Source organism: Melanostigma gelatinosum (assembly GCF_949748355.1).
Source record: "Melanostigma gelatinosum genome assembly, chromosome: 5".
Classification (NCBI taxonomy): domain Eukaryota; kingdom Metazoa; phylum Chordata; class Actinopteri; order Perciformes; family Zoarcidae; genus Melanostigma; species Melanostigma gelatinosum.
Window position 1 is genome coordinate 10,297,625 of NC_136638.1, and position 15,933 is coordinate 10,313,557.

The 15,933-nt window shown below is 42.0% G+C and overlaps 1 protein-coding gene across 1 annotated transcript; it reads left to right on the top strand.

The window, feature by feature from the left end:
- Positions 1-1,335: 1,335 nt before the first annotated feature.
- apool (apolipoprotein O-like) lies at positions 1,336-9,370 on the top strand. The gene is made up of 11 exons (XM_079269251.1): positions 1,336-1,379; positions 2,343-2,441; positions 2,524-2,649; positions 3,162-3,216; positions 3,580-3,678; positions 4,978-5,069; positions 5,156-5,266; positions 5,936-6,119; positions 6,226-6,564; positions 6,846-6,947; positions 8,751-9,370. Exons 1-11 carry the CDS (start codon positions 1,368-1,370, stop codon positions 8,837-8,839), a joined length of 1,308 nt encoding a protein of 435 aa, XP_079125377.1. The 5' UTR covers positions 1,336-1,367; the 3' UTR covers positions 8,840-9,370.
- The last annotated feature ends 6,563 nt before the right edge of the window (positions 9,371-15,933 follow it).

Sequence of the window (15,933 nt, forward strand, 5' to 3'; positions counted from 1 at the left end):
TGCCTCCCAACCCTCTCTTTGGCAACAATGGACTAACTACACTGGCGATCCTACACACACATAGCTGCAGAAGAGCTACGATACAGTTTTAGTCTGCAGGCCTCTCTCTGTTTCCCATCTGTAGTGGTCTTCTATTTCCAACCGCCGCTCCGCTGAGCAGGCGAAACATACTGTAGATAAAGAAGTGCGAGTTATAATTTGTAGGCACAGACTGTGTTATCCCTCCCCGGATCTTTGTGTGTGTAGACCTGCAGAAACAGGCCGAAAAGGGAGATTCCACTGTGTGTTCTTTCAGGGGTGTACACCTCATTGCACAGGTGTGTAAGATGTAAGTTGCACTGCGACATTAAAAAAGGAACATATTGCTCTTTTTCAAGGATAATATTAGCTTACTGTTATTCTGTACATTAAACTGACTGAAGATGATATTAAAAAAGAAAGAAAATTACATTTATTCTTCCTAAAGTAGCCTTTTTTGGTTTCATATATATGAATATATATTACAAAAAATACAGATTGTAAACTTAAGTTGTTAAACTTTGACTTCAATAAACTGAATCCTCTGCACTATGAGCTATGATCTGTATATGCGTACCCTTTCTTGGATTTATTGAAACAGCATTACAGCGTGTTCTGTATGGTCATCCCATAAAACCAGGAGGCCATAAATATGGTCTTTTCCTGCACCAGCTAATATGTATTTCAGCTGGACCCTTACCTGCTCATTCCTCATAAGCATCCACCTAAAGAGTTGTAGACAAGTCGATTATTATGCATACATCCGCATAGGGCATCCATTTTATTCTAGATTAACGTATTTGGGCAGAACTTGACTGTTGGGCTCTTACTTTCTGAACCTCCTACTGCCCTCTGTGCAATGTTCATACACTCATCGCAACCAGTGCACTCAACTATGCTCAAACAATACTTAATGTGTGGTGGTTTGTGGTAATTTGAATAAACTTAATTTAGGAACATGTAACATATGAGCACATCAATTAAAAGAATAAAAAAGTATTTTGAGACACTATAGCAGAAACAAGATATGGCCACAAAAATAATACCAGACTCACCACAGTTACGATTCTACTTAACTCATGCCACATTTACAGTGGATTAGATTACCAGCTTTTGAGCCCCTTTGGGTCTGGGGCCTTGGACAGTTGCCCTCCTTGCCTTGCCCCTAATACACCACAATATCTTGCACAATCGCCTTAAATGTGGAGGTGCGTTGGCATTTGAACCACAGCACGAAGCTGCTGCAGGAGCCTCTTCAGTCCACTAGGTGGCAGTAGCTGACCGTGGTTTGAGCCACTAGAAAGCAGCTCCTCAGAGCCGAAAGAAGAAGGAGGAGGAGGAGCGCTGTCATGGCGGCCAAGGTGAATGCATGACATTTATTCTTCGTCAAAGTGTATTTTTAATGAATGAGCGGGTGTATAGTCCACGTCAGCCGTCCCGGGATCGTTAATGCCAACTTGCACTGACTCACTTTCCAGACATTAAACGCTATGCTGCGTGAAAATCGCTTTGCTAACTATGTCTCCTGTGTTAGCCTCGCTGGAGGAGTCGATGCTAACTAGACGGAGTGTACCTAACGTTACATTAGCTAGCTGACAGCAGTGTAAACAGTAACGTGCATTATCTGTTAGCATGTGTAACAGATGATATCTGTAAGCCGTTGCTTCGTTTGCCTTTTGAAAGACTGTTAACACAGTCAGAGGAGACGTTACAGTGAACGTAGGTTAGCTTAGCGTAGGTTGTATGTTATCTACAACACTCGTGAAGGTTTGGGTATAGCTTAACGCCACATATGACCTTATTGTAAGTCACCTCATACATATTGTGGCTGTCAAACACGCTGACTACAGCAGTGACAAGTAGCTAGACACGCAAGCTTAAGCGCTGTATTTAAATACAGTTTCAAAATATGACGCATGTTGTAGTTTTAAAGTGCCCAACTGTACACAAAGTCATTAAAATGAGCTCCAGCTGACCTTGCTGCAACATTTAGGTGCAGCATACGTGTCAATATTCTAATATTAGTCCATAAATATGTAATCATATAAGAATAACACGGGGAAAGCAATGTGTGAGAGTGACTTTAGATGCTTTAATAATGTACTATTGTCCTACTTATGCGCTCCTACTTCAGTGAAATGATGGCTGCAGGACTTTTACTTTTAAAGGAGTATTTGTACATTGTCCTTTTTCCACGTTTACATACATAAATTATCGACTATCTTTACCACTGGTCCTCATGAGTCATCTGCCCAGCAGTGATTTGTGTCTGTGTGTTGACGGATACTAAAGTTAGCAGTGCATCCATTCTCATTGTGTCCCAGGTGGTGATGGTGGCCGTCCCGACGGTGATGGGCATAGCCTCCATCCGTGTGTACACAGTGAGCGAAGTGCCCGCTGATGGACTGGTTACTCGAGAGAAGGTATGCTTGTCCCAAAGCGTCGGCAGGTCTGATGTGAGGAAAACTCGTCACAATTGCGTGCTGACTCTGCCTCTGTCCCCAGCTGAACATCTACAGCCCGCTGCCGCAGTCTGCCCAGGCCCAGTTTGTTCCAGAGAGGCCGGGTGTCATCCAGAGTGGGTTGACTACAGCGAGAGAGAGCGTACTACCATTGGTCCAGGCTGTCAAGGTATTTCCATTTCGCTGTGTGTACTTACAGCGGTACATGAGAACACATTAGACTTCACAGACGCCACTTGCTGCAGATGTCACGCATACTTTCACGTTCTGTCTTAACACTTAAAACCTGAAAACGAACAACCCTTTGATGGAAGTAAATAAGTGTTATGTAAATGATCAGAAGCTAAAACGCATCGAAGAAGTCTTATCTTGCACCTGCAGTGTTAGTTTTCCAACCCTGATTTTTTTTTTTTTGGTGGTTTCAGAGCACGATCCCACGTGCTGCGAGCGCTCTGTGCAGGCACGACTTTGCAAACAGCAAAGTTCAGGAGTCAGACAGGAAATAGTGTGTTCATGCAGTGAACTCAGCAGCTGCATGGTTTGCTGCGAGGAGATTTGGCAGTTTGATAATGTGGAAGATGAGGGAAAAAAAAAACCCACTTCACACTGACTCAGATGTAGATGTGTTCTTCATGGCCTGTTGTAGTGGTTCACGGCAGCTCCTTCATGTGTTCCCTGCAGGGCGCCTGTGTGTCTGTGAGAACAACAAGTGTTAGTATGTATTATGGAGGAGAAGGTGAGTCAAATACATTTAGTCAACTTAACTCTTGATGCCCTGAACTCACATGGGTGTACTGACACCCTCGAAACACATCTCACATAGCGTACCAGAGTCATCTGTTTATGACCTGGTGTGTTGATGTTACAGCATGTAAGGTTAGATCATTACACTATCCCACACAGTGCACTGTGCTGTGATCGTGCATGCTTTTCTGTAGCATTTGGACTGTCATGTGCCCAGAAAAAGCACTATTGCATCGTACTATCCAATAATAGTGTATCATGTAATATATGAGCAGAGGGTCAGACATGAGTTCAGAAATTAAGAAAATTGGAGGAAGGTTTATCATCATGTTTACTGTTTTCCTGTGTTTCCCAGATGTGTACTATTACTTAAAAGACCCTCCACCGGGTTTTCTACCCAGACTGGGAACGGTCACCATGGCCGGCCTGCTTGGCATGTTCTTGGCACGGAAAGGTAACCGGTAACACTTTAGGCCTGCTGGGAACGATTGTTCTGTCATCTATTAATCTGTCTATTTATTTGTGCATACAACAATATGATAGTATACATTACATTACAGTCATTTAGCGTAAGCTTTTATCCAAAGCGACTTACTAAGTGTATTCAACATCGGTATTCAAGAGAACTGCTCGTCACCAGAAGTCATAAGTGCATCTCCTTTATTAAACAAGCATCTAAGAGCATAAACCAGAGCAAAAGTACAGAAACAAACTAGTATGAATACAGTAAGTGCTGAGTGGAAGGCTCAGGGTAGTACTTCGCAGAGCGAAGAGGTCGGGCGGGGGGTGTAGGGCTTGACCATGGCCAGGAGATAGGAAGGAGCTGTTCCTTAAACTGGATGCGAGCTCTTACAGGGAGCCAGTGTAGAGAACGGAGACGGGAAGTTATGTAGTATAATAAACAAACCACAGTTAAACATGTGGTTTGTGTATTTACATAAATGTTCATATAGAGTCCCATCACTCATAACGATATTTAAGCAGACGCTCGTATAACCGTCATCACATTTTTCAAACTGCATACAATTTGCATTGTTTCCTTTCCTAGGGAACCATGGGGTATTTCCCTTTGTGCCATTCGTACTGGGAAATAACTGGTGGTTCTGTAAGAACTTTCATCACAGGAATACTACACTCGTACTTTGATGTATCAGTGTTGTATTAGAAACTGGTCATTTTGCATAACTACAAAAGGATCTGCCATGAGTCCCTTGCTATATCAAAGTAGCATGCAAGCTAGCTCAGGTTCTCTTAGGTTAGAATGGCATTGTGCCGTGCAGCTGCGTGGTAGTAACCGCTGTATGTAGTAAATCCTCGTGTTTATCCACCGTGCCACCCAGAATGTGGACGTCTGAACGTATAAATAACACATGGCGTGTTGATTTAGCACACGAGTCTCGTACTTAGTCTCAATCCCTTTCTAAACACAACATCCTTGTCACGCAGGTGCGTGTACGATAGTCTCGCAGACAGCTGTCACACATTACCAGCTTTTTGCAGACCACAGTTTGTCACTTTAATCTGAAAAACCTCAACAAAGAAGCACAACTCATAAGAAACGCGTGAAGTTGAGTTTCTGTTTCTGGTTTTTCTCAGCAGTCTTATACTCTCTCTCTCTCTCTGTCTCTCTCTCTCTGTGGGGAGTCGGTTAAATGACATTTCTCAAAAGCAGGCACAGATTGTGTTTGGCTCCAGGCTTTAATCTGTGCCCAGTTAGATTGATTTCCATTCTTCATTGTAAACTTTATTTCAGGCTCTCATTTCAAGAGGTTAGCCGTTCCACTGGGCCTGATGAGTGCAGGAGTGTCAGTGTGCTACCCGGCTCAGACGGTGGCTGTGCTCAAGGTACCCTGCTTTAAAAAAAGAAATGCTGACCTGTTGTTGATGCCAGTAACAAACATTTAACACCAAGCATCTCTTGTGCTACCGAGGTGACGGGTAAGCAGGTGTATGCTGTGGGGCGGTGGAGCAGCGCTGCAGTGTCTTCACTGCTCAGCTCCAAGTCCCCCGACATCAAAGAGACTGCTGCTTCACAACCACAGGTTAGCAATCGCACTGAGTTACTGAACAGATTCATTCTGAACATTGTATCTAGATGTAACCAGCAACTATTACGTATAATGTACTGTAAAGCTGTTTTCACTGTGCGTGTGTGTGTGCGAGAGAGACTAAGACCAAAACAGCGGTTCAACCCAGATAATGGTAACTCCCTTTCCACTGAATGAATATCCGGTCGACACTTTCTACCTTCTCAAAAAATCCCTCATGCGTCTCAAAAGGGTTGTAATCAATGTCCTTTCCCAGTAAGTTGCCCTTTGATGACGGGTGTGTTGTTTCCGTTATTGGCTCTTTGCGCTTCAGACCTCGTGGCTTGCAGATCTTTATCTTCAAATAAAACTCACTGCATCACTCTGTAGTGTCGGCTAAACGCCTGAAATGTAAATGTACTAATTTATGCAATTACGTCCCCGTCCCCCCTCCTCCTCTCCATTCAGTGTAATTAATCAAATCTATTAGAAGTGAAATGTTCTGAAGGCTGAGTAGTGCTTTATTCGGTTTATGAACGTAATGTGTTTCTTCTGTCACTGACGAGTACAGTTTAGGGGTGATTAATGAAATGGTGAAATCCATAATCGTAATTTGATACACAATAATGTATGCAAGTCTTCGTTAAACAGATTTGAATTCATTTGATTCTTTGTCCACGTTAGACAGCCGCAGTAGTTGAGGAGGCCTCGGAGTCCGGCTCAGACCAGAGCTCTGCCAACCCAGAGACGGAGGTTGAGTCTGCCGAGTCTGTTCCTGCCTCTGATGAGTCTGCTGTCGTAACGGAGCCGTCGTCAGTAGAACTCGCAGAGATTCACCCCGACCAGACCCCGACAGAGACCGACACAGGTATCGTAGACCTTGATCTCTGTCTGCTTGTTTCTCTGTCTGCGTCTCTGTTGTTTAACACAAAGGCTGCTACTGCTGGTTTTGCCGTATTTCCTCTCCTGTCCAGATCCTGTGGCCCATTCAGTGCCAGTAGAGACAAAGGCCACCTCTGAAGACGTATGTGCATCTGTTGAAAGTGAGGAGCCCTCGGGCACAAAACAAGCAGCAGAGGATATCTCCACGGACGCCAGCCCAGCCGAGCCCACGCCAAGCTCAGAACCAGAGACGTTGAAGGCTTCTCTAGTGGAGTCTGCCCCAATAGAGGCCGCTGTCCCGGTGGAGGCCGCTGTCCCGGTGGAGGCCGCTGTCCCGGTGGAGGCCGCTGTCCCGGTGGAGGCAGCTGAAGTCGGTTCCATTGGTTCCTCTGAGGAACCACCAGCTCCAAAGGCCTCAAATGAGCCAAGAGGTACGATACATTTTCTGCCCGTAGTGTCAAAGAACAGAAAGTGCTGTTGGAAACCGACTGTTTCTCCTCAAACGATTGTACTGGACCGTCGAGTACAATACACCAATCCTTTGTAAACTGCCAAGAGGTTGCTGAGAACATTGCTGAACGTCTGCTGAGGATGTTGTTACTATGTTATAATAATATTATAATGAAGTTACAATAGCTTTCATAAAGGTGGACACGCATCAGTTCATGTATGTGCTGCTGATGCTCTGTTGTATTTTGATATGACTCCACAGTGCCAGTTGTTGAATCCGCGGAGTTAACTGACCCACCACAAGTTGCTGCTGTGGAGGAGACCCTCACGCCACCGCAACAGCCTGCACCAGAAAACAGCCACGGTACAGTGAACCGCTCCGAGACACAAGCATACACACACTGCTCCTCTTCTGAGAATTTCCTGGACTCCAAGGCACCTACACGTGTTGGTTTGCGTGGTGTCCACTTTCCAGACAGACCGCCAGTTTCCAGTGAAATTAGTCTCGCCAGCCAGCGCTGAAGTCCATGGAAAAACATTCCAGTTTGACAAATCCAGGAGAGAATGATGTCTGCGAGCTATTAACTGAACCGTAACCTGCGGGAGTCTTCTATTGGATCGCAAAGAATGATATTCACTAAATAAACCACGAGAGGAATCTAATGTAATGTTACCGGAGTCAACATTTGATCATATGCTGTTTGAAAACGTGTTGCTGGACCCCTCTAGACAGCCTGACCAGAGCAACAATGTTACGATGCAGCGATCCCATAACACTGTATTCTACCTCTTACTATATAGCCAGGACTCTATGCCTGCCTGTTTATCTGTATGTCGCTTTTTGGGCAGTTCAATAATAATACACCTTGAATAAACAAACACAGCGGTTGGGGGCGGAGCTTCAGGGCTCTGAGTCCAGCATGTCGTCCGCAGCGAGCAGACTTCAGTTCCCTTTAGAACCGAAGTCTTCCTCACTTCCCTGGAGTCAACACCAGCAGATGGAAGCAGAAGTGAACTGGAGCAAAGTTCACCTTAAGTAAAGCTGTGATTTGGGTGTTTGTTTTCCCCCCCAGTGAGTAAGACTGTATTTTCCCGCAGTCTGACTTAATACTGAATTATAATCACGTTACCGCCAGCTAAATGCCTCCACTGATGAAGTCAAAGCTCTATCACAGTTTAGCAGATCCGCCAAACCATGCGTCTAATATTTGGAAATGACCTCTAAGTGTTTCACCGATGTTTCTGACCGCAAGTAACCGTGGCTTGTGTGTGTTTATCAGCGGCAGAGTTTGTGATTTGGGGGCCCCTGGTGAACAGCAACCTACTTTACTTCTCACCCTTTCTCTAACTGAATGTTGGTATTGGCAGCGGTAGAAGATGGACGGCTAGTTGACTCTTTTTCCTGCAGTAAAACTATTAATACCGCACAGTAATTCAAAGTGAAAGAGCATTTATCCCCACAATAAACTTAAATGTAACATCCGTTCAAAGGGGAGCTTTCAATTCTAATATGATGCTGGCAACATTTCTCTCTCAGGTAAATGTACTACTATGTTTACTCTGAACTAAAAGTAGAAGTACACAGTAAGTATGCAGTGTACAGTTGAGTTACATATTGTTTGGGGGCCTTTCTCAAGTTATTTTAGGGTACAATGAGATAGAATAGTAAAATAATTCAATATTTTTCATATCTAAACATCATGATGAATGTATCGATGTTTGTCTACCTTGCCGAACTGTAAAGTCTGCACCTGGAGTCACCTGACTCAACTATGTCATGGCAGGTGTTTTACTGAAGACTTAGCAGAAAAAAAATGATTGTTTACTCCAATTAGCATCAGTCTCCACAGAAAATACCTGCACAAGACCCAGCACACCCGGATCAATCGGCATTCCTCCAGAGGGAGGCATGTGGTGTGTCTTTGTAAGAATCAAAGCCCAGCGTAGTGAAAACTAGTTCACTGGTATTGCACGAGGACACTGTGGCTTTGACCCTTGTACTCTTTAATTCATTAAGATTATTCATTTTTGGGGTTTTGTAGTTATTTTAGTGGATTGTTATGGATTTGTTGTCGGTCTGGACTATCCTAATCCCTTCAAGTTTAACATGTAATGTTACTGTGCTTGTGACGAGAGATTTTCTTGCGTTTCTCTTGCTGCCCTCCAGGGGGCTCCGGTTTCAAGCCGGACCCTGCTCTACTGGACTTTGGCCAGTCCAACCCCGAGGATGAAGACCTGTACAGCACACGCAGCTGAGAGACCACAGCCGGGCCGCAGGAGAAAGCTGGTTCCCACACTGCCGCCTCGCATCTCATTCACATCCACAGACGCTCTGTATCACTAGTAAACAGGTCATTTTGCAAGAGGTAGGAAGACTTTCATCAACATTTCTATTCTCATTTCTTCAGCCCACATAATTAATATTTCCACAGAAATTGCAAAGCAGCAATTCACTTCACCAGAGCTGAGTCAGTTCATGTAAGACGGGAACATGGAAAACATTAAACCCACAGCTGTTTACAAGTCTCTTCATCCTCAGATGGCAGATTGTGAATTTTTCTCTCGGTATGTGTCATTTAATTATTGGCTTTTTTGTGCGACAACTTTCACAATCATGAGTGCATGGAGGTTTATTTCCTGCAGGTTATCCCACTGCGTAGGTATGCTGAGGGTACTGCACATGTGCTGGTAATGATTACAAGATGCACTATTGCTGTTCCATTTTATGACGTCAAAACATTGTCGTTGTTTAGAACCAAAAATAAATCTATATTTTTCATGATTTAATGTTGTGCTTTGTCAAGTCACTTCATATTTGTCAGTGTTGCATTTAGTTAGTTGTGTTATTTATTGTCCTGCACAGTAAGTGCTTAACACACACACAGGCTTGAAACATTTGTCACACAAGCACGTAACTTCTAATTCATAACATTGCAAACAAAGAACTTTGTCTTCGGCCCCAAAGCTCTGCAAGTAATATCGCAGATGGAAAAGACGCCTTCCAAAAACAATTACGATCATCAAACTCCTCATTCGAAATGAAGGACATGAAAGTGTAGCGCTAGTCATCACACAATTAGCTGCTCAACAGGAGATTGACTTGATCTTCAATCGCACCCAAATCACATAAAAGCCTTTAATCTTCAGGGAAACCATTCGTGTGTCTCTGTAGCTGATCTGAGATCAGCTGTGCACACAGAGATTTGACTTTGGTTAGATTCTGCTACACATAAAGCTTTTCCATAGATTAAGTTTTCTGTATTATATTTCAATGTTCATTTTGATATATATATTATCAATGTGTTTTACAACCAAATACTTGCAAAACTGATGACATTTCTATCAGCTGTACTTTGTGTTTATTGCTAATTAATACATGTCAGCATGCTAACACTGCACTAAGATAGTGAACACTGCAAACACCACACCCGCCAAAAACCAGCATGTTTTCATTGTGAGCGTGTTTGCTTCCGTTAGTGTTTATCTCAAAGCACCACTGTGCCTGTGCACAGCCCCTCAGTCTTGTTACATGTGCTACAAGTTACTCAGTTACTTGAACCAAGTTGTACCAAGTCAGAGACTGACTCATACTGTAGACATTTAAGTGAGAACAGCGTCTGTAAAGAACAAGTTGTGTAACTGCTGGTATATGTGGCGCCAAGTGATACAGTCATTGTTCCCTGAAACAAAAGCTGGGACACTGACAATCACAAACACCCGTACAGTAAGAATGGACAAATAGTAATAATAGAAATGATTCTCTTGAGGAACCGGTGACATTGTCTTCAGTCTACTTTTTGGTGCCACATGTTTTTGCTGATTTGTGTGAACACAAACGTTCGCAGCGAAGGACCAGGCTATCTGTTTACATCTTTATAGCTTCTTTACGGCCCCTCGGAGGAGCCCGAGCTCCCCGGACCTCATAAACTCTGCTCGGGGTCGACCAGAGTCGTGACCCCTGGGACTCTGCGTGTTGGTGTGTGAGCATGCGTAAGAGAAAAACTAAAGAGAGGGATCAATACGAAGCCAATACTTTCTCATCCTCCTTCCTGTTATACATGGGAGAAAAACACATGGTGGCCAGGCATCCTGTGGCATCGGAGCTTCAGTGTGTGCTGCTGCTTTGAGTCGAGGGGTTAAGGGACTTGTGGGCTGGTGTTTTTTAAATGTGCTGTTGAAAATAAATAAATAACAGAAAGAACTCCAGAAACAACTTGTGCCCTGGATTCATTATGCACCGACAGACAGCATTAACACAACCACATGGAACATATTGACTCAGATCAGAATAGAACAGAGCAGAGAGAGAGAGTCGGAATGTTTAAATTCCCTGCAACCCTTTCCACTCTCATGGACATCTTGTTGCTGTAAGCTCCTGGGGCTCAGTGTTGGAGGCAAGATGTTACGCTAAGTATAGCCTCATCTCGCCATTCTCAAGGGTCCCCTACACATGTGGGGCCCCCTTCATTACAGTATCTCACACAAGCTGCGGCTGTGATTATGTTCTGAGAACAAATGTTAGACTGGACTCTGTCATGTTGTCCAGAGCTCGTTCAGATTTGTCTTGACCAGCAGAGAGGAAGCACGGCTCCCAACCCTGACCTTTCACCTCTCACCCCCATGAGCCGTATTTTCCACAGAGGACTGTGTGACGGTTACGGCCTGCGGTGGTTATCTTCCCAGGATCCGGCTTGTGAGGGAGACCCCCACGGTCAAATAAACACATGGCACATTTATCAGTGAAGAATATAAACACAACGATTATGTAAGCAATTTAAGGGTGTTAGTGAATACAGTATATGTTTACTTGTGCATGTCGACCTGTGCGTTATTTGTATGGGTCAGTGTGTGTACACAGTATGTGCGCATGTTCTTGTGCAAACTGTTCCCTCTCTTTTTCTCATTGATGTCGATAACGTCTGATGTTGGCAGCTCATTCTGCTCAGCAGGAACAGCGTGTGCACATAATGCACACATACCTCATATATCATATTTCAACTAATCATTGGTTGTTTTGCAGACAACTGATAGCTGTATAACTATTGGTTGCAGCGACATCCACAGATATAAAATAATAATATATGCAGTTAATGAGAGCAGAAGAAAGAGAAAGAAAGTACAGCTGCAAAAGGAAAAGAAAAGTCAAGCTTTTAATCCAGAAAAGAAACTGGAGAAATAATTGGCTGGGAGATTGATGTCCAGTACGGGCTGTGATGTGAGTTGAGGTTTGATGCTCTCTGCTCCATTGCTCTCCTTATCTGCTGCCTGTACGGACACTGCCTTTTGGATCATCAAACACCCACTCCCACACACATGCTCACACTGTGTATCGCTCAGCCTCTATTCGTGCATCTAACATCCAAAGAAGAGAGGACATTTTAAAATTGGTGGCAGAATTACCGAACCTTGTTTTTAAATGCGATGCAATCCATAAAAAGTGAAACATTTATCCACATGCGCGCTACATTCCAACTGAATTGACTGTCTGAAGATAGGATAAAGCGAGATTGCCCCTCCAATTGTTGACAAAGGTCAAAGAATGTCAAACAGGAGCTGCTCTGAGATAAAAAATAACGAACAGAAAAAGAAAACCCAAGTAAAAGTAAGATCGTCTGAATGTGCAGATAATAGACGAAGCAATCTCTTCATTTGAATGTTCATACTGTTTTCACTGTATCAAGGCTTGTACCTGCTGTAGCAGTGGTGGAAGAAGTAGCCTTTAGTCAACTCCTTTACGTCAGTAGTAAGTAACATCAGTGAATAAGTAGTTGTAATAACACATACACAATACAGCCATGCTAGCAACTCCGCGAGGCGCTACCTCATGCTAACACCAGCGTGCTAACATGCTCACAGTGACAATGCTAACATGCTGATGATGAGTACAGCAGCCAACAATAGTGTGTGCTATATACTCCACAATCTAATGTTTTGTCAGTGTGCTAAAATTGATTAGCAAGTGCAGCTGAGGTCAGGAATGTCATTAGTTATAGATATGAAAAAGTATCCAAAACCAGAAAAGCCCGCCCAGTGGAGCAGAAATGCTTTAGAGTTCTGCCCACTGCGCCTGTTGTGTAGGAGTGCTAAAAATACTCATTTATTAGTTTGTTTTATTTCTAAATCCTGCTGTCAAAATAACCCGAATGATGGAGAAAACTAGAGATTGTTGTGAGAGGTATATGATGTTTGACATTGTTTTTGTTATAGTTTCCTCCTGTGATTGTCGGAGGCAATCAACGGCACCTGTGGATGAGGAAGTAAAAACATAATGGGCACGGGCAGGAGAGATTTAACAGTTGATGACAAACACAATACTTACAATCAGTGTAAGATTGTGGAGTTTAATTTAAGAACCAACGGTCATTGCTTGTTTCCCTTGCTGATGATTCTGTTAACATATTTTCTCTTGCCGATGGTTTGTTACTGCAATTAATCTCTGCATATGTAACACCTAGAGCAGCAGTTTTATTATTTATGGCGCAATTTTAATTTACAGCATATTATGCCCCTATTTCTGTGATGGCCTCACATTACCTTCTGCTTAAATACTGCGACGGCGCCATTGTTTGGCAGAATGATCTACTTTAAGGAGGAAGAAATATGCTAGTAATGGCATATCGGTTTGTTCCAGTGATTTCAAGATATTGATAGTTTCTATAGTTCATTATTAAACCTCCATTTGGTCTGTAACCCATTTGTTTGCAGCATTGTGATTGCTGAAATAATTCTGGAACATATTACCCACACCATTCCATGACATGATGAGTGAAGGTACCCACGGTGTGCCATCTGTGCTAAAATTATACCGAGTGTGTGCGAATGCCAAAGACAAAAAAAACAACAAGCAGAAAACAATCAGAACAAAGTGACAGCCACTCCTCTCCAATTAGATCTTCTACTGCTCAAGGGACGACATAGTGACTGATTATTAACAGCAAAATAAATGGAAATTAAATGAGATGACAGAAAATGTAAGGCTTGAACGCGAGCAACATGGTTCAACTTGAAATTAATGCAACTCAATATTCGGATCACTCTATTTATTTCGTGTTTCATTGAATCGACCAGTGATTTCTAAACTGTGGTACACTTTCCACTATTGATACCTGAGCTGAAAAACAATTGCAGTCCAACAGGCCCAAGTCCTTCATTTGGAGCATTGGAGCCGGAGACACTAACAGACTTAATAAACTGATTAAGAAGGCCGGCTCCATCATTGGCTGCAAACTGGACACTCTGGAAGGGGTGGTGGAGAGGAGGACACTGAAGAAACTATTATCCATATTGGATAACCCGGACCACCCTCTCCACCACCTCCTGCAGGGACAGAGGAGCACTTTCTCCAACAGACTGATGCAGCTCCGCTGTCACAAGGACAGATACAGGAGAACATTCCTGCCCTCTGCTATAAGACTTCATAATAAATCACCTCTGGCCAGATCATCCTTCACATAACTACACACCGCTACACTGTTGTTTGCTGTTGGTTGATCTTTGCGCTACTGTTCAGTTTACCTAGTTCGTTAATTTAATACTATTCCATTTCATTGTGTATACTGTGCAATTTGTATTGTTATTTTCTTTTCTTTATATTTAATATGTTCTACTCTGTTATTTTATTGTATACATTGTGCATTTTTCATACTTAATATTTTTATTTGTACTCTGCTGAAGTATATCTTTGCTGCTGTAACAAACAAATGTCCCCCTGGGGATGAATAAAGTATCTATCGATCTATCTATCCATCTATCCATCTATCCATCCATCCATCTATCCATCTATCCATCCATCCATCTATCTATCTATCCATCTATCCATCCATCCATCTATCCATCTATCCATCTATCCATCCATCCATCCATCCATCCATCCAAATTTAAAATCCCCAAAATTGTCATTTAATTAAATTTGATAACAGACAACAATTATTCATTACATGTACACATCACATTACAATAATGTAAAATGTAGTTGTTAACCTATGTCGTCACATTTTGGACTCCTCAGTCGTTGATCAGTTTGGGAACCTCTGGCATGGAACTATGGGAACTATGGAAGAGTTCTCAGGTTTGTCCAAATCTTGTGCATCAATTTAATTCATGACAAGTATGCAATTATATAACTATAAATTCCGTGTATTACTGTTGTTTTTACTTTAACTGTCATTTGTGTTGCATGTTAGGACAGGTGCTTTTATTTGTCACACACTTTTAGATATGCAGCCTCAAAGGACGACGTCTGGGAAGAAGAGAAACGTTCTACAGACCAACTGAGAGGTCATCTCTGTGCTGAAGCTCAGAGGGAGGATATTCGTTCTTATTACCAGCTGTATTTTGTTAAATGTTGTTGAATATTGAAATTGTAAAAAAATATTGTTGGCCTCTTAAGCTTTGTTATGAACTTCTTGAAAATGCATTGAATTATAGGATATAGTCTGTAATAGTCTGGAAACTGTAACAGTCAAATAACGTGATGTTTATATTTGAAGTGTCTGTCATGTGTTTTTTGCCTTTCTGTCCTCCAGGAAACACTGGAGGATCAACTGGAGAGAAACATGGAGGCTCATCCCAAGCAGCTTAGCTGCTTCCAAGACGAGATGTAAAAGTATAGGATTTAAAATAAGGTCATAATAAAGCCACAGTATAATATGTCTAAAAACAGTCATACAAGTAATGGTATAGCATGTAAAAAAAGTCATTAAAATTCATAGTAGAGTATGTAATTGAAAAAAGTCAGTTTAGTGTGTTTAAAAAAGTTTTAAAAAGTCATATTATAGCATCTAAAATAGTCATGGGATATCGCATGTCAAAAGATTTTCATAAAAAAGTTAAATTATAGCATTCTGGGAAAATGCTATGTCTAAAAAAGTCATAACAAAGTCATAGTAAAGTATATAAATAAAGTCATATTAATAATTATAAAAATGTTAATACATTTTATTTGTATAGCTCTTGTAAGTGATGAGATCTAAATAGCATGTTGAAAAAAGTCAGAGTAAAGTATGTCGTAAATAAAGTCATGAATTAGTCAAAACAAGTCATAAAAAGTCTTTGTTTAGTTTTTTTCAATTCGTATAGTATGTCAAAAAAGTCAAGTATAATTCCTTGAAAAAGTCATAAAAAAGTTATAGTATATCGAAAACCTCATAAAAAAGTCATAGTATAGTATGTTGGAACAAGTCATAAAAAGTCACAATAGTATGTCAAAAAGTCATAGTATAGCATGTCAAAAAAATCATAGAAAGGTCATAGTTAGTATGCTGAAAAGTCACAATAGTTATAGTATAGCATGTCGAAAAAGTTGTAAAAAAGTCATAAAAAAGTGATAGTATAGTATGTCGAAAAAAAGT